This window comes from Channa argus, chromosome 16, assembly GCF_033026475.1.
Source record: "Channa argus isolate prfri chromosome 16, Channa argus male v1.0, whole genome shotgun sequence".
Lineage (NCBI taxonomy): Eukaryota > Metazoa > Chordata > Actinopteri > Anabantiformes > Channidae > Channa > Channa argus.
The window spans coordinates 18,692,415-18,715,397 of NC_090212.1; the positions used below are offsets into that span (position 1 = coordinate 18,692,415).

The following is a 22,983-nucleotide window of genomic DNA, read 5'->3' on the forward strand; positions in this document are numbered from 1 at the left end:
TATAATTTCTTTTTTTTGTATTAAAAGGATATACATCACCATAGTAACTAATAAATGTACCAAAGTACAATATTTTCATCTGTATTGCACTGGAGTAATTGTAATAGAAACAGAAACAATGAGAACTGCACTTAAGTTTAGTACATCATGCATGTGCTTCTACTAGGGTTTTCATCTGGAGCTTTTTTTTTTAAATGGATTAAATTGTTTAGCCTTTGAAATGCCAGTTATGTACTACAAGAAATTTCATTATATCCTTGCATATTAAACGTGACAATATCCACTCAAGAACAAGCGACATTTTCCTCTACCACCATCAATTTATTCAATCTTTTAGCTTCAGTATTTCTCCAAAGAAGTGGAATAAAGTAATGAAATAATTACAAAATGGAAAAATAGATCAGATTGTATTCACAGGTTTGATTTAAAAAAATAAAAACATAACAGAGATAAATCAGACAGTGAGAGATGAAACCATTGTATCTCCCTGTAGTTTTCTGCCACCCAACATAACCTCGGCAGGCTAACGGAGGTCAGGGCAGATCAGCATGCAGCTTCTCAGTTACTGCAGCACCACAGCTGACTAACCCAAACTGATCAAGGTCATCTGTGAGGTCAAATCATCTACTTTAGTGCTTGTGCAAAATAAAAATTTTAAAATCAACTACTTAAAAAAATACAGGAGATGACACTTCCTACTGTGTTAAATAAAAACATTGTTGCCACACAAAAAAGAATGACAATGGAGGCAGAATAAGTCAAATGTTAAGTACGGATGTGTACTAAACTATTAAAAATGGAGCACAGGTAATAGAGGCAACCGACTGGGCACCACCACCATTGCTAGGTCCACACTGATTGTTGCTGCGATGGTACCCTATTTACAGTGAGATGCTTCTCATCCAATCACAGGATGCAATAGACGCCAATAAAGAACATTTTCTTAAAAATGAAACAATAAAACAAACAAAAAAAAGCAGCTGTCCCTTCACAAAATCTCTTTACATTACATTAAAAATTAGCACTGCAGTGAGCTCTGTGTACAGTATAGCTTCTTTTATAGATATATATATGTATTTTATGTATAATATGTATATATGGTCATTTCATAAACCTGTCTCATTGTAGCTAGCCTGTGCCTTTGGCAACATTACTTACAACCCTTCTGTTACATTTGAAAGCTATTTAAAATATACTTAATGCATAAAAATAAAGATTTTGGTATTGTGTCACTTTATTCTTCTGATTGGAAAATTATTAATGCCAACTTCTCTACAGGAAGCGGAGTTGTCTCAGTGCTGCAGTTTCTCTGCTAGGTGGAGGAGGTCTCCATGTGTCAACAGGTGCGCTGGAAGCTGGACCGAGCACAGGAGGGCAGGGGGTGGAAGCGACCGGGCCCGGTTGGGTGGTACGGAGCGGACAGGGGGGCTGGGTGTGGCTCTGTGCAAATGTTCCTCAGGGTTTGTGTGACCTGGCACTTCACAAAACAAACAAAACAAGACAGACAATGACGATGAAGTGCCTGGGGAGCTGCACCCGTGTGAACAGCGACCTGCTTTGTTTTCTCTCTGCTCGCTGTCGTGCAGACTTTGGCTCCCTGTTGATCCTCCCATCGCTCTTAATTGTCTCCCACTTCTTTTCTGCCCTGCTGAGCTTGTCCACTGAAACCAAGATGAAGAGAGGTGTTGGGACTACGTTGCTCTTATCCACCAGCTCAATCATCTCCTTATTGTCCAGTACTTTCTCATCTCAAACGCTGTCTTCAGAGCTGGATCTCAAAGGTCTTGTGCAGTTCAGTGGAGAAGGGGTTTGTCGGGGATGGTGTGGTGCGCTGGCGTGAGCGGCTCTCTAAGGCTGCCCACTGGGCCTCAAAGGCATCTTCCTGCTGCTGCTGGGGCGGCTGGGTGGCTGGGGAGGATGGAGCGGCCCAGCTGTCTGCCCCATTAAAGGTCAAACTGCCATTGGATGGCTGGTGGTTAGCTGGGATCACGGCAGCGGACAGTGGGGGTTTGATGAATGGGCTGATGCTACCGACAGCCTGTGCATCATGCTGGATTGTCATAGAGGAAGGGACGGGAAATGACGGGGGTTGCGTAGCTGAACCGAACACGTTGGCCACCATCTGGGAAGGAGTGATACCCACCACAGGCACACTTGGCTGGGGGAACGACAGCCCATTGGCCATTGGGTAGGAGGCTAGAGCCTGGGCATGGAAGGCAGGTTGGCGAGGTGGCAAAATGGGCACAGAGGGGGGCAGAGAAGGCATAAAGGCCAACACGGGAACAGACGGTACAGGCGCCACAGGTATCGGTGCCACGGGCATCGGCGCCACGGGCACCGGCGCCACGGGCACCGGCGCCACGGGCACCGGCGCCACGGGCATCGGCACGGGAGCCGCAAATGGCTGGGTGGGAGGTGCGACTGCTGCCATGACTGGATTAGGCTGCGGGGCTCGAACAGACTTGGAAACTTCTTCTAACCACCTGTCTGCTTCTGATGGTGTGCGCTTGTGAGAGGGCATGGCTGGAGAGGACGTTGGGGCAACTACTATCACGGGAGTAGGGGATGACCAGTCACTTCCTGTTGTCAAAATAGGAAAAAGGTTAATAAAGCAAACATTTAACAAGGATAGCGACACACAAAGAGTGTTACTGAATTAACAGTTAGCCAAATTAGGCATTAGCTATTCTTGATTTAAGTAAATAAAAAACATGCACCTTCTCAGAAAAGTTGGGGAGTGTAAAGCATTTCTGTCTTTTTCTAGGCAGCTTATTCACAATAGACATCATTGCTTCAATAAGCTCTGTGTCACAGCCAGTGCTGCAGCTCTAACTGCTGACTGTGTTGATAAGCAAAGCAAATTAGCAAACCAAACTACAATGTGGTGTTGTCAGAACAGCAGCAAGCACCGTGCCCTCCAGCTCATGTCTTCCTGAGTGATTCTGGCTGTATCATTAGAGCTTTCATTCAAAAGAACAAAAGCTTAATTATCACTATGTGTAGTAACATTTCTTCCTTTGCACTAACTCAGTCTAATATCCTCATCACATATTTTGTTATTTCTGTATCATGCACAGTGCCAACTTTCCAATGTAGCCTCGCTTAGGAGCCACTTACCTGGCTGTACTGAGGCTTGGGCCACCGCTGGGGTCTTAGCCCAGGGGTTAGTTTCTCGAGCAGGCAGAGCAGGGGGCGGGACTGGGGGGTTAGCAGAAGCAGCAGCAGCAGCAACAGAGAAGGCAGGCGTGGTGCCATTCACTACAGCAGATAAAAAAACAGAAGCTAATACAAGCAAGCTTGTGTGTGATGTAGGCTGATCTTTATTCAGCAGTGCACAATGTCACTGTGCAGTACATTAGCATGTGTTAATCACACGTAGGATAAATGTTAAAAACGTAGCTTTGACTATTAGTATGAAATTCAAGCAAAATGTGGGGGGAAAAAAAAAAGAGACCTCTATTTCATATGTGTGTACTTCCACGGCGTTAGTGGCAACTGTGAAATTGATACGTTTAATACACCCGATGAACCAAGACTGCAAAAAATGTATGATTTCCTGACAGCTTATTCAAAGTGCAGAATTCACAGGGGATTGCTTGAAATAATTGTTGCACAGGGAACAATGACAAATTCCTGAAAGGAATGAAACTTTTTTAAAATAACCACAAGCAACACAACAAATGTGTCACAATTGCAATAGGAAAGGATTTAGAGCAACTTTATGGCAGTAAATAGTTGGACAGTAATAATATATTATTTGTTTTAACACTTGTGATTCTCAGCACTTCTCTACAGAGAGCTGATAACTGCACACATTAAGTGAGTTCTCCATGATGGAAGCCCAAGTACTTGTATTAGATATTGACAGGAGAAGTGCTTCCTACCTGGTGCGACTGGAGACTGTGGGGATGAAGCTGGCTTGGGCATAGGTGCTGAGGAGAAGGGGTCCTCTGGGGGTCCGCTGAAAGCTGTAGTGATTTGAGTGCACAACGAACTGATGCTGTCACTTTCTCCTTCAACCTCAGGAACTGGACAGAGACACCACAGACACCAAGTTGAGATAACTTGACTACAAGTTACTAATTCAAAAACCAATAAAGGAAGCACCTCCACTTTGTTGTGTTCCTTTCAGATCCAGGAAAATAATAGGGAGTTGGTTTTGAAGGTTATATATTGTGTTGTGTGGAATAGTAAAGGAGCTGAGGACGTGGACAGCTGGTCAGAACGCCAGACTCACCTGTGTTTTTTATGAGGAAGTCAGACTTGCGCTGCATGGTGGAAGGCAGCTCGTTCATCCGCAGTGACGGCTGTCGTTTGAAGGGGGATGTCTTCTGACTCAGAGCCGGGAAGCCTCTGAAGGAGCCCTGCCTGGCGAGAGCCTCGGCTGGAGCGTGTCTTCGAGGTATTGCCTGAGGTCCGAGGGTGGTCACAGAGAGAGGCGGGGAGGACGAGGGGGATGGGGAGCCTCCTGTCTGGAGTGCTGAGGAGTTTGCCACGCTGGTGGAGTTCCCACCAACTTTCACCTCTGTATCTGCCGTCAGAGAAGGGAAACATTCTGACAACATTCAGACAATTTCAAATGATCCAAATCAAAGTCGGAAGAAAATCTTTGTCACCATAATTTCATGAGAAGAGGTAAAAATGTTTTTATTCTTGATAGATTGGAAATATTGAGTATGTACTTTTACTAGCAAAGACCTCTTCTTTTAAATAAGATAAACAAATTAGGCAATGACTTCAACTGGAAGTCGGAGTATAAATAGAAAATTCTTTTGAAACAAGTGCAGAATTAAACAAGCTGACCAACTTCCCAATTCAGCGAATAACACAACAAATACAAACCTTTTTTAGCATCCTGTAGCTGCCTCATGACTTCCTCCCGCTCTGCAGCCTCTGTTGCTGTAGTAACACGAAATGAACCCTCACGAGTAAAAGTAGTTCTGTTGGCGTCAAAGGTTGCTGTCACCCCACACTCCTTCTCCCGTTTCTGTTTTCGCTCCAGACAGGCAGCGAATGCACAACCCACAGCATGACTGAGACGCTCTCCCTGAAGAGACACGATGAAATATGAAATTCCTAACACTGTGCTCCAGTGTTTCTCATTTTTTATTCAGCAGTAGTGTACACTGAAGGAAAAATGATATAAAAAAAAAAAGGGTAAAAAATACAGTTGCAACTAACATTAAAAAAAAAAAAAATAAAAATTTCAGTTCGTTATTTGTTCATCTTCTATTGGATGTTGTTTTGTTAATTGCAACAAAAACGCCGACTTGGCACATCCAAATGGCTTGTGTTGATCTATTTCTTCATATTAGAGAAGCTGAAAACAGCATAACATTTGGTGTTTTTACTTCATAAATGTCAAGCGACAGGTAATTAAGGAAAACTTTCTTCAGTTTACAAGACAAATATCCTCCACTATGTAGTTAGGGTCACTAAAATTGTCTACAACAAGATTTAAATTCCCAGTGCGAGCAGCCTGCAATTAAAATGCAATCTATTAAATATGTATAGTTATATCAAAAGTATATAGGACACAGTGATCCAAACTTTACTATGACTTGCAAGTTGTACTGGGCTATAACAGTATACTACTAAAGTTTTTACGCTAAATGGTTTCCTTTGTTTCTGATGACCATGTATTAATAAAGTGGCTGAAGAAGGATTTCTTACTGAGTCTTTGATGGCCATAAAACAGTGGCAGATCCAGCGTCGCGTGGTACCGTCCCTGCAGATGTAAGAAAACGCCCTCTCAAAGTTCCTGTCCGGCGCGCAGAACGACACCTTCTCTATTGTCTGGTCCAGAATCAGGTCCTGCAAAAAGAAAAATAATCATATCCTGATGACCATGAGCTTTAAAAGCTATGAGCAGGGTTAAGTGAGTCTATTCAAAGTGTGGGCTGAATTGCTTCATAATGAGCAGTACTTAAATACAAGGGTGCTTGAATAAGATTGAATCGAACTACTACCAGCATCAGAAGCTCTGGTCTGAGCCTAATCACAGCTAATACGTTGAGAATCATTAATAGCAATACTGCACAGCTTAATTTTGCACATTTAAGAAAGGCGACAACATAAATACAGAGATACAGGATCTTAGAGCTTTTCAGCACTTGTTCCAAAATGTTTATATTCTGTTCATATCTGTTTCTATCAAAGCTGCAATATGTTTTTTCATGAATTATATTATAGTAGAGAAACACTCTAACCTATTTTAATGTGGTGAGGTGCTGTTGCAGAACAAAATGTGTGTGCATGCCTGCCTAGCCATGTTAGCGAAATGTAAACGTTTGTTAGAAAAAACAAGAAATTCAGTTACAAAATGCAAATAGCAAATAGCTAAGTTAATAGGAAAAACAGAATGGTTCAGTTAATCTCTTTCATTATTCTACTTCATGTTATTCTATTTCATATGCAGGTGCTATGAAATCTTAGCACGCTTAGTAATTAACTAAAGACTCAGAGAATCCATGGAGCCAGTTTTCATCTCTTTATGTGCTTGTGCTGTTACTATTAAAACACAAGGACATCAAGGCATGTATGGTGCAGTGCCAGCAATTTCCAGCAGGTGTCACTGTAACGTTTAATGAGATCGAGTTTACTTGAGTCCTATCATCTCCTGCAGGTGCACTAACTACATATTTCCAAAGACCAGGAGCACAGTGGCTCCACAACCATTATTAGCAGCTGCAGCTCAGCAGCTTCCACGTTTTAGAGCTGCTAAAGCCATGTGTACTTCCTCTGGCAGCTCTTTTTGACCAAGCCTGTGAGGGGAGGCCGAAGGGACTTATTACCTTTGTTTTGTCGTCTACAACTCGAAGACCATCTGCCGACACCCACAACACGGCTCGAACTGGCTTCTTTCCAGCCTGCAAATACACACAGTACAAGGACAGGAAAGAGTTAAGGACCAAACTTGTCCATAGCCCTAAAGCTGAGTCCCCTTGCAACAGTCCTTAGTACCTATACATTAAATCTCAGTTAATTCACACACATACACACAGTTACACACAAAGCACAACTGTAAATAAAGAGAGAGCATCAGGTAAGAGACAAAAGAGATGGTTTTTTTGAGTTTTTTTGAGTCATTCACTGGTACCCAAAATTTAATAAAGAAATAGGAAGATAGGTGTGAGCTTTGGTGCACTGATGCAGTCGACAGTGGAAGCCCCTTCAGTTAGAAGAACAACAATCAAATATTTGTGTGTGCACAAAAAGGAAATATCCATTCACACAAACTGTTCATTGTTCCATTCTTGGTTCATGGAATAAAGGCTGAGGGGAGAGAAGGCACGCCTGTTAATACAGAAAACACACAACACAAAAAAGTGCCCCACCCCAGCCTACACCACCCCACCTGCTCACAGACACATGCATCATTGTGTTTATCTCTGTCCAGACAGATTACTGCCCTGTGTACGAGTGTGTGCACGCACGTGTATGTGTGTTTTTCCCAGCCTTCAGACATGATCAAAGGGTGAAGTGTTACATGTGAGGGAAAATAATCGTAATTCTAATAATAAAAGAGAGACACACACTCAAGACACACAAAGCAATAACTTACTTTTGCAAAGAATCCTTTGAAGAATTTCCTGTCCTGGAAGTGGATGTGGTAAAAGAGGAGGGTGGGTGAGAGGGGATGGAGGGGACAGGGAGGAGGAACAAGGCATGAAAATGTTACCTAGAAAATCTAAAAATTGTCTGGAGCCCACAGGAGAGGATTTTGGGTTGGGGGTTTTGTTTGAAAATGAAGGTGAAGCTGGGTTATGAGTGAATGAGTAATGGCGATGGAACGGGAAGCTCCACGCTGAAAGATGTTTTGATTGGTGATACTGTGGCTGTGTCTTTTTAGTGCTAACCGTTAGTACTACCCCACTGGAAACCAGCAAACCATATTACAATAGTAGCAGATAGCAGGAATTGACACCACTAGTTTGTGTTTGATTGAAGGAAGAAAAATAAAAAATAAATAACACACAACCCTACAGCAGTCCCACAGTTAGGTGTGTGGAGAGGGAATAATTTCAAATTATTAACTGTGCTCTGATTGCTAGACTACAACGCTGTCCTTCTATGCTTGTTCAGCAGACAGAAACAGATTCCCACAGACGTCCGTATGACCCCTGAGTCAAGCCGGTTATTATTTCCCAGTCAGCCAGGGTCAGGGGTCAAGTTTAGGCCACTGCAACCACAAAGAAACCACAACCAGGCCTGGCCTAGTCTTAATCCTCCCTTCTTCCCCCACTCTTTGAGATGTCCTCTCCTCCCCATAAACTGTGAAAACAAGTGCCACCCTGCTCCTGTTACACAGCCATGGTGGAGACAGCACTCCGAGCACAGTGTTAATGCATGATTTAACGTGTTAACCAGCACCAGAGATTCATTTGGCATGACCTCAGCATTTGTTAGTGTGTGTGTGCGCGCGTGTGGTTGTGAAAACCACAAAGACATGCATTATTTTGGCAGAGCCTGCAGAACTAGTGTTAGTCAGCTATGGTTAGTGGAGAAATCTCTACAAGGTTATGATATCTAGAATGGGAGGGCAGTGTGAGGGGAGGGGGGTTTGAAGTCATTTCTCTGCAATAAAAACCTGCTTAAAAAGACAAAAAATGCATAACACCAACAAAAAGGTAATACAATATACAGGTATTCAGTGTGTGGATTGTGATGAAACTACAAAAATAAGGTATAAAGATCTGCGGGCAGAGAGTATAGCAGAGTATAGCAGAGATTAGATAGTCATGGTCAAGCCGAGGAGCATAAAAATGAATCTGAACTGAGCAGGAAACCTAATTAGCAGCCAAACGTTAATGTTTTTTTCGTAGATAAAATGTTAGGTTGTGCACAATTTACTTCTTTTTAATACACAATACCACTGAGTCAAAAACTTTTAGTGGTTTCACAAGACGGCAACTTAAAGGATTTCGGCTCTCCTGAACAACAATTGGCCCCCCGCAGGATGTCCAATAACAGCTCACCCATCTTGTGTAACAAGACTCTTGATATGTGAAACAACTTCTACCTTGCAACATTTGCCACAAACTGACAGAAAACACTACAGGAAGCAACAGAGTATATTCCACCTGACAGGTTGTAGACTAAAACCACCATCCAGCAGGGTGGCAGGAAAAAAGGATCATCTGTCAAACACATTCCCAGGACTAATTGTAAATTGGTTTTTTTTTTGGGTGACAATCTTTTAGAGGAGTTGATATTATGAGATGATGGTTGTGTTGTTTTAGACTCAACGTAGATACGATTTATCCGCTAAAGCAAATCCTCATACCATGTGACACTAAAGGTCCACAAACTGATGGAGTGATATATTGTTAGTGCTGTAGCCTGAGGTTACTCGGTGTTGATGTCCAAATACAATTGAAGTTCTTTTAATTGGTGCAGTGCCCCACCTGTCTCCTTCTAAGGAAACCATCCAGATCACTATGAGCTCTGAGTAACCAAAAAAACATTCCCACTGCAAGAACACAGAATACGCCTCCATTTCTGGGCCACTGGATAACAAAAGGAGCAGGAAGTGACATCATGAAGACCAAAAAAAAAAAAAAAAAAAAAGAGCAGCTTGGATGTTCATGGTGCCACAGTGCAAACTCTCTCCAGTCAGTTCCTTACTCCCCTCGAGTCATGGGTCACACAGCTGTGCAAAAACTCATTATCGCCCCAAATGATGCTGGGAATACAATGGAGTCAGCTCAGAGTTGTAGCTGTCACAAACACATGTTGACTGATCGCTTTACCACCAAAAGGCACCTCTGAGAACAGGTCACACACACACACACAAACCTAAACACAAGTACATATTTATTTCTATGTTATTTTCCTACTGCTCCAGAAAGTATCCTCCCAATATTATTATTATTAAATTCTTGCTTGCATCCAGAAGTTGCTGTCAGATTATGCAGTAGCTGCTGTAGGTTTAATTTGAGGAAACAGCATCCTCTCATCAGCCCACATCAGATATTAAGAGCCTAGAGGTGGCGGTCTCCTTCCTGACCAGTTTATTTATTAGTTCCTGGAAACGGGTTTACGGATGAGTAATATTAACTTACAATCTCGCTCCTGCTAGGGACTATATTTGTTGCCTGGCAACAGTTGCAGAAGAGTCAGTGCAGATGAACTGGGATCTATAAGGGCCTCGCTAATTGTACATCTGCTTATTACATTTTTTTGTAGATTTGTTTAAAGGAGGCTGGTTTGGTCTGGACAATTGGGGAAAGAAAGCCTTGCTGTCAATCACCCACCAGCCACCCATCATTGCTGTTCCTATAAACTCTTTTTATAAGAAAGGACGTCTGTAAAATGAACATCTGTGATTCAAATTATCAATCAAGGCCCTCTGACTCAACCCTTATTCAAACCCTTGCACTTTTCTTGTTAAGCTGCATCACTGCAGAAAGACAGGATGACAGCATAGTCAGCCAACTTCTCATCTGAAAATGGCTTCGCCGCTACACTAATGTTAACAAAAAGAGAATTAAAGAGTGACGGAAATTAATGGCAGAGTGACGCAGTGCAGCACAGCTCATCTCCTTTTGCTGCTTAGCTGCCAAGTCTCTGCAGAATGTTAGTGAATATTAATAATTCTATATTATAAATGTTTAAAACATGAAGATTTAGTGTTTGTAAAGTTTTTCCAAAGCGTAGGACTCTGATTTCTACCATGTTACAGCATCTTCAGTTTAAAGTGTATGGGATAAAGGAGTAGACCTAGGGAAGGAGAGGGGCAGTAAAAGACAAAACAAATATGGAAGTGGAAAAACTCAATAGTGTGTAAGGTCATTTTAATGGAATAAATGACCACCATGTTCGAACACAGTGCCAACAGTGGCATTTCCTGTAAAGCAAGCCTCTCAGGCGCACGGGTAATGTCGAAGGCCCAACTGGTTCAAAAGCACCTAGCAGGCATTTAATGAAGGCAATTGCATCACAGAGATTATTTATTTCACAGAAACACAAGATGACCTTGAAATGATGCCAGACCTACTCATATTTTTAAAGGAGGCTAGTAACCACATATAAATAAAATCATGCCTGTGCTTGTTGACAAATGAGGCTGGGGGATAACAAAGTCGTGAGGAAGAAAAGACAGCTGAAGAGAGATGGAGGGAGGGAAGGAAATGTCACTTGGTAGAGGAGTGTCAGCTGGTCACGGCCTACAGGAAATGAGGCAGAAGTACCTGCCTCTGTTTTTCACCTGGCTCCATTTTGTCCACCTTTTTAAAATGACTGTAACTCAATAAGGCCGCACAGCCTCAGGCTCTGCGTGCGCCATGTGACCTCATCAAGCACCAGCGGGAATGTGCTTCTTTATGTGTAGGTACCGTATATTGAGCTTGTATGTGTGTATCCATTATAGGAGTATGTATGTTTGTGAGTCTGTGCCTCCGGGTGCACTTTTTTCCTCTGTGTGTTTCTGAGCCACTAATGTTTTTGCCTGTGACTTCCGTCAGATTGGGTGTTGTACAGGTACCACTGTGTGAGTTTGTAAAATTACAGTATGGATAAATTCCAACGTACTTGTTAACAATACTTGTTACCAATGGGCATCTGTGGTATTTACGCATGTGTGCAGCTCTGGATTATTGAGCCAAAGTGTGAAGGAATCTAAGAATGTGTGTGTCCTCTCATCTGTGTTATGTAACTCCTCCTTTATTATACTGTTCTATTTTAAGTATCATTTGGTATGAAAATGTAAGATTTACTGTCAAACTGTACTTATAAAATATGAAATCATTCTAAAGCACGATATTAACAAATGGATCTCAGCCACTCGAGTAATCTTCACCAAGTTGAGCATGCAGTACAACCAAAAAGGCTCTTCACACCGTTTTATGGAGCATGAAGAATGGGTATTTATTACAGGAGGAACATCGTGTACATTTTTAATTTGTCTGACTCATTTTAAATGGAAACTGAAACCTAACTGCAGTTAGTTTACACAGTTCACAGGTTTTATAGACTTTGTTGGGACAGATTTTTCTCTTGAGACGTGACACAATGATCCTCCTGATCAGACGAATCAAACAGATCCTTCACACAGGCAACTCAGGTTTTGCCGTGACTGTTTCAGTGTCATTTACGCACAGGGGTTTCATGAACTGGGTGGGGCCTTGGCAAACAACTGACATGGAAGAGGAATTACTACACAGATTCCCTCTTCCCTTCCCCCTGCTCCCCAAACTGGAATTTGCTCTTTTTGCGCAACCCACCAGAATCTACTACAGCAGGACGTCCATGGCAGCCTATGTTCTCTGGCTGAGAGAGCGTACAAAAAGAGGAGGGGACGTTCAGACAACAAGCCCCGACACCCCTGGAGGTTATCTGAAGGTTACGCTGGGTGGAGACCCTCTGTGACAAATGGTAACAGTCACCCTCATGCTCAGCCACTTGTGTACAGAATTAAACAATGATAGAGAACAAGAAGACAGAAGAACCAGGAGTAGAGCTGCCATGAAATAAAAGTTGGATATCATAGAGAAGGAAATGACTGGGGGCAAAGATAAGAAAAAGAAGGGAACAAGGAAGTAGGACGGCTGCTTATTTGGCAGCCTTGTTCCTGGAAGTACAGGGAGACTTTCTAGTTAAACCTACCGTCTTCAACCGCTTCACTGCGTCCTCGCAGATGTGCATCCCTCTGGACTCCTCCACCTCCACATGTCCCAGGTACTGCAGGGTAGAGAGATACAGACAGACAGAAGGAGAGACAGCTGTGAGTAATGCTGTGACAAAGCTTCCCTGTGGCTCTCCCTGCTAATGTTTAAGTAATGCTAAACTCTGGAAATAAAATGGGTATTTAAATCAGCCCAGATAGTTTAACATCCCCTGGTACGCTGACACTGGTTACTTATACAACTAATTAATTAACATTTTGAGTTCAATCACAGTTCAATTGCTCCCTTGTTGATCCATAATTTTGTCCTTGGAGAACATGCTAAAATGGCAACTGCAAGCGTGTGACTCTACAAGAAAGAGATTAGATGAGAAAAGCAATACAGACACATTAAGTTTAGCCGAAAATCCTGCTCCTTCATCATACACTCAAGAGGGGTCAGAAGGGGTGTGAGGTTTCGATGATGTCCTACTGTGATCAGCCACCAGAGTTTCCTACATAATGCAACATACACTAGAGACAAAACAGGACTTATCGACATGATCTAGCAAAGTTGTTATGTAGTGTGAAGATAAAGATTAGTGCTACATTCAGCTTTGTTTGCTATGCTGGAGACGCAGGGAGACTCAGAAAGGACTGCTATGATGTCCAAATGTTTAGATGAAGGCAGCTGAGGGCAATGTTGTTTATCCAGTTATACTTTACAGTAGATGTCAAATTAAGCACATTGTTCTAATACTGTGGTGCTGGCAGCTTTTTAAAATGAAAAACTATTTGAATGTCCTATTAGGGTACAGAACACAAGGTCCCTTTAAAAAGGGTTAACTTTATGTCTACCATTATTAATTTCTGTTATCGCTCAAGTTAGCATCTTTGTCCATCTGACAGCCCAAAAAAAAAAAAAGACATTCGGGGCCACGAACCCGATTATGAATCTAGATACCAATAAATCTCTATACAAGTCTTGCTGGAAGTTTTATCTTTTCAGACAGATGGGAAACCCTGTTCACCAACCATGTAACAACTGGTATCAGGACTTGTGCGAAAATCCAACAAGAGTTTAACAGCTCACTGCAAACGACAGGGTGAACAGAAAAAAAATCTACCCCCTCCAACTGAAACCTCCCTCCTCCTTGAGCTGAAGCAGCATCACACCCTGCTGTGTGTCACTCCAGAGTAAGAACTCTGACCGTCCCAGAAGCTATTGTGCGTGCGGGAGCCGAGAGGAAGTCCTTACCCTTTCCTTATAGATACACACAGAGCGACTGATGCTGACCCACGCCTGTCACCCCCACCCTCTGGCCCTGCTATTTTGAGAGTGTGACGCCATGGCTGTGAGTCACACTGTTGGTGCATTAGAATACACACGTGTACACACGCTCATGCACGTAAACAAAAAGAGGTGAACACAGAATGACGGAAAAAAAAATAAACCAAACCAGAAAATAAATAAATAAAACACACTAGCTTATTAAGGACGATGCTGATGTGAGGAGGCAGCTGTGGGATGTGAGGACAATGAGAGCAGCAGCAGCGCTAATAGAGAATCAGCTAGGAGACAGAGGTGAGATGAGTAAACACAGGGGAGGCTTTATTAAAGCATCTTACTCTGTCCTGTTAGTAAGTAGCTCACCGCAACAATGGGCTGAAATATTCACATTAAATATGTGCTCTTCCTGTGCAACTTAAAAATAAGTCTCCGGAATAGTGCAGTGTACATGTGTAGATTAATTTGGTTCTGAAACCCAGATTTGTGTGTGGTTGACTCCAGGATTTGTTTTACTTGGCACAGGATTAGATGCACTTTATATGGCATGACATTTTATTTACATTTGCCTTCCACGGGGGGTTGCTTTTCACAGCTGCAAACGATCAGCAGGGGTAGCATAAAGAAACACTTAGCAATATGCTTAAATAACATTTTGTGTACAACTGAACCAAACCAGTGATAACAAAATCAGCAGTCACTCAAATTCAACAGAGACTCTGTGCTGTAAGCAGCCTTACAAACTCCTTTTTTCCAGGATGTGAATAACTGCAGAATACAGGTAACACAAAATACATACTTGAATCTTCCTATAAATACATCTGCAGATTTTAAACTTCCCAAAGAGATTACTTATCATCCACTTTAATTGATATCACACACACACAAGCAATATAATCTTAAATCCATCTCCAGTCTTCAACATTGTTACAAGACTGACATTTCCAAACAAGGGGTAAGTCTACATAAATGTGAAGCGTGAATAATTGTTTCTTGCTTGACAACAAACACACACACACACACACTCAGACACACACACATACACACGGGGCTTAAAATAACTATACATTGTCAGAGATGAATACTTACACCCTTGTTCTTTCCACAGGCACAGTGTAATAGGGGACATCATTGGCAAATTGCATTCAATCTTAACACCATCACTACCTTAATTCAGCTCTTTTTCCCTCCACACCATTTTGAAACAGCTTTTCATTTTGCCATTCTCTTTCCTGCATCTCCTCTCCTCCCCTCTATTTGTTACCCTGTAGCGTAGCAATTGGTGGCAATTTCACTGCACCCATTCCAACCCACACACAAAAACTGGGCTTCTCTGAGGCACCTAGAGCACGAGACAGGGAGCAGGAGGAGGGAGGAGATTTACAGTGGAGTAGCATGGTAGGTTGCAATGGCACAGTGAAAGCCAGTGCAAAAAAAAAAAAGTAAAGTACTGAAGGAAATCATGGAAATTAGACAAAATATTTTTTTTAATGTTGTCAGTGTGGCTGATTATGCTATTATGCCATCCTCTAACTTAAATTCACTACTTTAAAAGTGTAAGACAGGGAAACGGTAAATTACCTGCAAAAGTTGGTCAAATATATCTAGGTGTCACAACAGTGTCACAACCTGGCTTTACTTTGTTGTTTTGTTACATAAATGATACAAGTCCGATGACAACAACTGATCTGGCCGAGGTGAGTATTTGGAGCCATGCAATGAGAGGAAGCGTGCGGTTGCAATTCTGTTTGCAAAAGTGAGAAATTACAACGTCTATTTTAGCTGCACTTGATTCAGCTGTAGTGATTCAAGTGCATGAAGTGAGAAATCAATTGTGCACAAACATCCTACAGGTTTGAATGGCTGCAGTACACTATATTGCAACCCAGATACAAGATTTGCTCACACTCTGAATGCTTATGATTAATCATGAGCAGGATCCCTGTTTCCCAGCGGTATGAGTTAAGGTCAGCCCAGCACTCATTGTGTGTCTGCGAGACATTTTGTGTATGCGCTGGCTTTAGGGAAGAGTCACCTTGACTGCAAAGCTGCATTTGCCGCTGCGGACTGCCTCCTCGTCTGTCTGCCACTGGTGCGGCCGACTCGACTCCGGCACGTAGATTTCTTTCTTCCGGCGGAAGCTCTGCCGTAGCTTATTCATCGTTGAGCTCCCTGTAAGTGGTGAGAGACACTTTGTTAATGCCGGCGTGGACGTTAGGCTGTCAGCACCAAGAAAGCTGTAGAAATACCACAAAAGGCAACAGTTAAAAACAATACTAAAGGAAGTTTTCACATCTTGAAAATGTAGCAATTCATGTGCAGTCAGTAGCACATGTCCAAACAGAAATTAGTCAACTTCCGGTGTTTGATCATAAATTAAGCCTTTATTGAGCAGTGCAAAAGACCATCATCTTTTAGATTTGTTTAGTGACTGTAAATAGGAATGTTTTATAGATTCAGAGCACAATACATTAGGCTGTAGGTAACAAACAATTGCTGAGATATTGGACTCACTTTGATTAAAACCAAGAGGGCAAAAGGCAGATGATCAGACATGTTGAAAACAAACTGTCATTCTGTCATAATATTATCCAAATTGTCAGCTATAAACACAGACTATAGTTTATTGTCTCGGTTTATAACTTCCTGGTTCAACGGTTCAACTTTGGACAACCACATGTGTGAGTTTTCCTCTACAAATACAAATTACTGGCAACATTATAGGTCTGCTTACTTTTGGTTGAAGCTCCACACAAAACAGGAGAAAGTCTGGCGAAATCATCGGCTTATTTTCAGGTTCAGTGCACGTGCACATTTTTCCTTTACTAAGAAGCATTCTGAGATCACCACGGAGTACAGTGTTACTAGAACCAACTGATCTGGTGGAGCCACAAAACAGAAAGAACTTTATCAGGCGTATCCAAGAAGCAAAAGTTTAAAAAGGTATAACAGTATTTTTTCTTCTTTTCTTCTTTGTATTATGTCTAGGTTTCACTTGTGTGCATCTTTTTAACACACAGCACAATTAAATCCGTGTAAAAGCAGTGCTTTAAAGTGCAGTACATGAATGTCTGTTTGGCTTTGGGAGGAGATTAGGGGGCACTAAAAAGCAGAGACCCAATTAAAAGTTGCTGATCCAAACCAGAACTGAGAGGTGCATCCATCATGGAAAGCCTGGCTCATGTCTCCCTTAGAAACTCATAACTGGGGACCAGGAGTCATTCAGCCATGCTGTCCTGACTTTTAACACGTGAGCATGAAGCATGTTCTTTCACTAATAAATTGTACCCACTACTTCAGAGCTGATGAGGATCTAAAGGGATTAAAAGTCTTAAACCCAGAAGAACTGACTGTCCACGCACACACACACACACGAACAAGTAACAACGTAGCGTTTTGCACTCACACACACAGCAGCCAAATACATATGCACCCACTTAAACACACACACACACACACACACACACACACACAGGACTGAGCTGTCTGTTTGCATAATGAAACCTGTCCTGTGAGCCGGTAATGTAATGGCTCAGGGCAGAAAGTGTGTTTGAGGTGAGGCTCTCTTATCAGTCTGTGCCAGGTTTCACCTCCATGGGCAGCATACAATCAAGCACTCATCCCTGACCAGGCCATCGAAACACATCAAACTTTCTGCTGTCACCAAAGGGAAGGCCGGGAGTCGACCGTAGACCGAGCCTGAACCTGCCACATGCATTAGCATATTTCTGCACTTCAAGTAGCCCGAGTACATCTATAAAAAACACAAGTTCTTCTATCATCACTCACAGAGAGACAATCCTGACCCCTGAGCAACAACGTCTTAAGGTGTAACACAGATCCTCAGATGTGTGGAAGCACCTGCTAAATAACAGAAACCAAATACCTCTGCAGGGGTCATGACCTAAAGCATCCACTTTGGCATCACTGTGTGTAAAAAGGTGAACGTATATCCACATGACTGCACAAGTTACAGTATGGAGCAGATTCAAGTGTTTGAAAACAAGACGACTGAGTGAGGAGAAAAACATCGCTTCATCTCTCGCTCCCGCTCTCTCCTCGTTTATTTAGGTCATATCATGTTTGGGCTCACTGCAGTGCCAGTAACAGGCTGCGTACTTCTAGCTTGCAGAGTAAAGAGGAGAAGCAGGAGGAAAACTTCAAGCACCTTGTTTCTGATGCTACAAATGTCTGCATTGGTTTCCAGCGTGATATGCATGAGTTTTCAGTTACAGTTACCGCCTTTAAATCAATCATTATATTGTCAACAGATACAGGATTCACATTATTTGTTTATGACACTGTAGAACGATATTCATAAAAGTTGTACAGTAGGTAGTTTTATTACAGACATCTGTTTTGGTCCACTCTTTCCAGAATTTGAACGTTCTGGCTAACCAGTTTGCCAATTTGACAACCACACAGTTTCTGCAAATAGCTACCAGATGGAGGATTACTTAAGAGATTGACTATTTATTGATTAATCTCAAACCAAAACCCTCAGTCAATTTATAAAACAAGGAAAAATGCAGTTTAGTTGGAGCATTTTAGTCTTAGAGGCCTGCAAACTCCAGTTTAAAGCAATGTTTTTCTAGCTGTAGAATCTATTTTTAGCCAAAAAGATCTAAAAAACAAAAACAAAAAAAACAAGTTTACTATGTGCCCACCACTAAAGAAGCTAGCAGCTAGCTGGTAAAGATAATGGAGCATTTAGCAGATGGGGCCAGGGTCAAATGTTTCCTTCGGGAGTTTGTAGAGAACAAATCCGAGGTAAAAGGAGAGTGAATACTGCACTCATTTACCAAATTACTCAAACACAACTCCCAAATAAAAGCACCAACTCAGATTCAAGTGCAGAATAAGGAACATTTTTGCTAGGAGATGTAATTTTGGAGTTTCCTTTGGAGTCTCGTTGAATTCATCCCAGGAATAGACAGAGCACTGTTAGCTTGCCAAACAGTATTTTATTTGTCTCACAGGCTTTTTGGCCTACTAATGCTCCATAGTTTCTTTTTTTCACAGCATCTTACTAAACTCAACTTCTAAATCACTTGACACCTATGCTACTGCCAGCTTACAACCCACACATCTCTCCTCCTTGGTGCAGTGTCTAAGAGAGACAAATAAGGCGAGAGCAGGAATGTTAAGTGAAAACACATAGTGTATATGCATGTGGCAGCAGCAAAATCTTACTTTCACTGTGCATATTCTGTAAAATGCTAGCACTAAGCCAGGCATGTACACTTGAGGAAGAGGGAAATATAAAGATGTATGAGTACTGTTGCCAAAATATGATAACTATTAGTAAATCAGATCCCACCACATGTTAGCACTTTGCTATTTCATCTCATTTAACCATTTATACCCAGGCCCAACTGACAGAATGACGGATATAAATCTAAGCTGATCAGTAATTAGAACCAACAAAATACACAGATTAGCCACAAAATTAGCGCCCGGTGTCTCAAAGATGTCATGGAGGAGAAGTGTCAGCAAGTGTGAGCAGTCTGTGACTACACAGCCCCATGTGGAGTAAACATGACAGTGTATGCAGAGGTTGGAGAAGTACATAAACACAGTACTAGCAAAAGTAAAAGTGCAAGTATTAGTCTAATATTTCTTACTACAAGTACCACTTCACATCTTTTACTTTAGCAAAAGTACTAAGCTGTTTATGTAAAGTTCGCTTAAAGTACAAAGGTAAAAGAAATAAGGAAATAATGCATTTTAAAGAATAAAGATTATAGTAATTATGGCAAAACATGGAAATGAATAAGACAAAATAAGATTCAAAGATCACTGTGTTGGTAAAGATGAAGCTTATTTTAACCACTTTATGTGGTAACAGGTGGTAAACCCATAATGATATCTCAGCATCTTTTAATTCATAACAGTTTCATTGAAAACAAACACTTATTAATATTTGTATATTAAAACCACCTGGTGTAGTTAATGTGGCTGAGCCGTGTATAAGAATGCTTTAGAGCAGAGAGGCACAGATCATCTGATAAACTGAAGGAGCTAGTTTAAGAGTTTTTCACCACTATGGAGTGTTGGGCTGGACGTTATCAAACTTTACCCTAGGATTTGAATTTCAGGTACACAGACACATTGTTTACGGCCTTTCCTGCAGTTTTGTAGCATCTACACACATTGATTTAGTAAAAAGTGTTTTTACTGTGAATGATTTGGGATATAATCCTTTGCATAACACAGGACTTTCTGGAGCCTGTCTGAAACAGGTTGCCATGGTGAAAAATTAGCTGATTAATGAATCAAACTGCCAAAGCCTTTTCTACATTTAATGACTTTACTCATTGACCTTGCTTTGTAGTTGGGATTAATTTAGAATAAGCACAATAAGCACATAGACACTACATATCTACAAATTTGTGTTTTGAATGAGGATTATTTTGTTAAACCAATGTTACTCCAACCCTTTAAAGTGGGAATGTCAATCACTTATTACAGAAAATATTATATTTTAAATATATTTATAAAAACAATAATATATATTTTTTATATTATGTAAGCATCTACTGGCTTACAGTTGCCCTCTGCAACAACCAGGGATTCATCTATAAGGCAGACACTTAGGTCAAACACTTGGTTGGCTGAGCACTTGTTCAGTATGCCATGTCAAACATTTTTGTATAAAATCTACATTTCACCAGCGTTAGGTAACTAAACTGTGTGTGTGTGTGTGTGTGTGTGTGTTAATTGCAGGATGGAGAGTAGCAATAGGGACACAGCCAGGCACTAGGTAGCAGTAGGAGCAAAGCACAGAATGCGCAGTGAGGGGGAAATCTGGCTGCATTCGTCTGGTGCAGGCTTAGGACCTTGTTTGGCCACAAGCCAGAGGGAGAGAAGCAAGGTGGGAGATGAAACTGGATCTACAACCTAAAGCAGGTGAAGAGAAGGTCAATGGGACAGAGGGGAAAATTAGAATGGAAATAGTTATTAGGCTGAGATAGGAGAGACAGAAGTTTTATTTTACTTAGCTTAGTATTTATTCCAAAAATTACAATTTAAAAAAATCCATTTAATACCACCTTATGATTTCAAACAGGTGACGGAAATCCGCCCTAGAACACAGTAACAGCTTCAGACTGGCAAATACATCAGAGTTTACAAACTTGGTAAACAGCAACCGAGCAAAGCGAATTTCATTAAAGTAAAGCAAACAAACACAGCTAAATATATATATAAGGAAGTGACTGTTCTCTGTTAGGTATTTACAAAACAATGGCAGGAGCCATAACAACACTTATTTCACACTAAGAAAACACCACACTCTTTATTCAACATGCAGTGTGGCATAACGTAAGCATTTTGTTTTTCTGAAGCTACCGTCTGTGGAAAACAGGTATTTCCCTGCCTCTATTTTCTAGTCTTAAACCCCAAGGTCCCCATAATCCTGATCTGCACTGTTGTTTTTCAAAGATTCGAGAATTTTTGCAGCCTAACGTGTGTGATTGGACTATGTATGGAGATTTACACACAGGAAAACATACACCAAGCAAAACATCCCGGATAAGAATTTCACCAGACACATTTGTCCAAATGAATGATTTTAGAGCATTACAAAACCAAAACAAAGAAACAAAAGAAAAACTCGGACAGTTTCTACATTATGCAGAGGAAGTGTCTGGAGGACAGAGAGGCAAAAAGAAGGACTGGAAAGCGTAGAGGGGGGGGCTGAAGAGAAGAGACGATTGGGGAGGTAAAGGCTTTGCTGTTGGAAAGCAGGATCTGAACCCTGCTGGAGCTGTCACAGCTCCTATAGTCTGCTGCAGTGAGATTCTCTCGCTGTTCCCCTACCGGCACTAATGAGGACAATTACACAAGAACCATTTATACTTTGTGTGTGTTCATATTCAAGAAACAAGCAACAGTGAAGAACAAACAGCATAGAGCTCCAGAAAAACTAAACCAGACCAAGCATCATCATCAACATGCTTAGCAGACAATTATAGGACGACAATGAAAGAAAAATGTTAGAATGCAGAATTGCACAGGAAAGGAAAGAGACACATGGGACAAATAGAAAACAAAATCTAAGTTGAGGAAATTACAGGGAAAGGGAGGACTTTTCCATCACTCAGTGCTATGCTGCTGTCCAGGCAGGAGGGAAGAAGTGATGCTGCTGGCTGTAGATGTAACCGTATTTGAATAATCTCTCCAGGAATGGAAAACTGGTTAATCCTTGCAGAAGGATCCTAGGGATGAGTACTGTGGTTGAGTTTCAAAGAAGGGAGGGAGAGGCAAGAGGAGGAAGAGTGTGAGAGAGAATGGGCACCAATTCAGGACATAAAAAATAAATAAATAAATAAATAAAGGCCTCACTGTCTTCTTTCACGACTTGTCGCACTAGTCTGCCAGCCGATACTCTTCATCCTATTTTATACTACTGCGTTCAGGGAATTCCATGTTATCTATGTTCAGACTCAGTTTATACTTTGGAGAGCAACACTAAGATAGTAGAGCTTCATTGAATAAGGCCACCTATCCGTAATGCAAAGCATGTCTGGCCAGACCTATCTGCTGAGCCCTGTTATCAGGGAGCCAGGCAACTGCAGGTGATAGCGCCTCTGTTCTGCTGCTAAATGCCCGTATGAAGTGAGAATTCGAAAAATGCTGTTACTGCGGTAATCCAATTTTCCAGGCTCTGGCTAGTGGCTTGGCATAGTTATGGACAGAAGCAAAAAAAGAAATAAGAGAGCATCTGAAAGTAAGTGTGCAAAATATCAAAGGAAAATCAAGACTAGGCACACAGGAGAAATGATGAGACAACGGGACTAAATTTAGGGGCCAAGGTCAGGGTCAAAGGTCAGGGAAATCTGCAGTAAAAATCCACAACATGCATGTAACCTTACTGCTCAGGGCTGCAATTGATTTAACGACAGTCTGATGTTGAAATTCAGTGTTCCAAAACAAAAGATGTGAGCCACACACAGACACACATCGATACAGACTTAACTAGTGTCACAATCTGCCCTAAATAGAGTTTATTCTGTAACACTGGCCGTAGTAGTGAGGTATAACCGCTGAAAATGTGCAGACCTTTCATTTTTACAAAGTGTAATTCCAA

The 22,983-nt window shown here is 41.6% G+C and overlaps 1 protein-coding gene across 9 annotated transcripts in view; it reads right to left on the reverse strand.

The window, feature by feature from the left end:
• Positions 1-300: 300 nt before the first annotated feature.
• The window catches only part of numb (NUMB endocytic adaptor protein), a 36,636-nt gene continuing 13,953 nt past the window's right edge, over positions 301-22,983 (reverse strand). For 3 of the 9 annotated variants that reach the window (XM_067480955.1, XM_067480956.1, XM_067480952.1), the window contains exons 2-11: positions 15,928-16,064; positions 12,607-12,681; positions 7,565-7,597; positions 6,795-6,869; positions 5,674-5,814; positions 4,843-5,047; positions 4,238-4,555; positions 3,885-4,028; positions 3,118-3,258; positions 301-2,580 (exon numbers count right to left, since the gene is read on the reverse strand). In XM_067480955.1, the coding sequence (XP_067337056.1) occupies positions 1,763-2,580; positions 3,118-3,258; positions 3,885-4,028; positions 4,238-4,555; positions 4,843-5,047; positions 5,674-5,814; positions 6,795-6,869; positions 7,565-7,597; positions 12,607-12,681; positions 15,928-16,053 (2,076 nt within the window). In that variant the 5' untranslated portion in view covers positions 16,054-16,064 and the 3' untranslated portion in view covers positions 301-1,762. The remainder of the gene's footprint in view (positions 2,581-3,117; positions 3,259-3,884; positions 4,029-4,237; positions 4,556-4,842; positions 5,048-5,673; positions 5,815-6,794; positions 6,870-7,564; positions 7,598-12,606; positions 12,682-15,927; positions 16,065-22,983) is intronic. The other 6 variants (XM_067480953.1, XM_067480959.1, XM_067480954.1 and 3 more) reach the window with 6 other exon arrangements.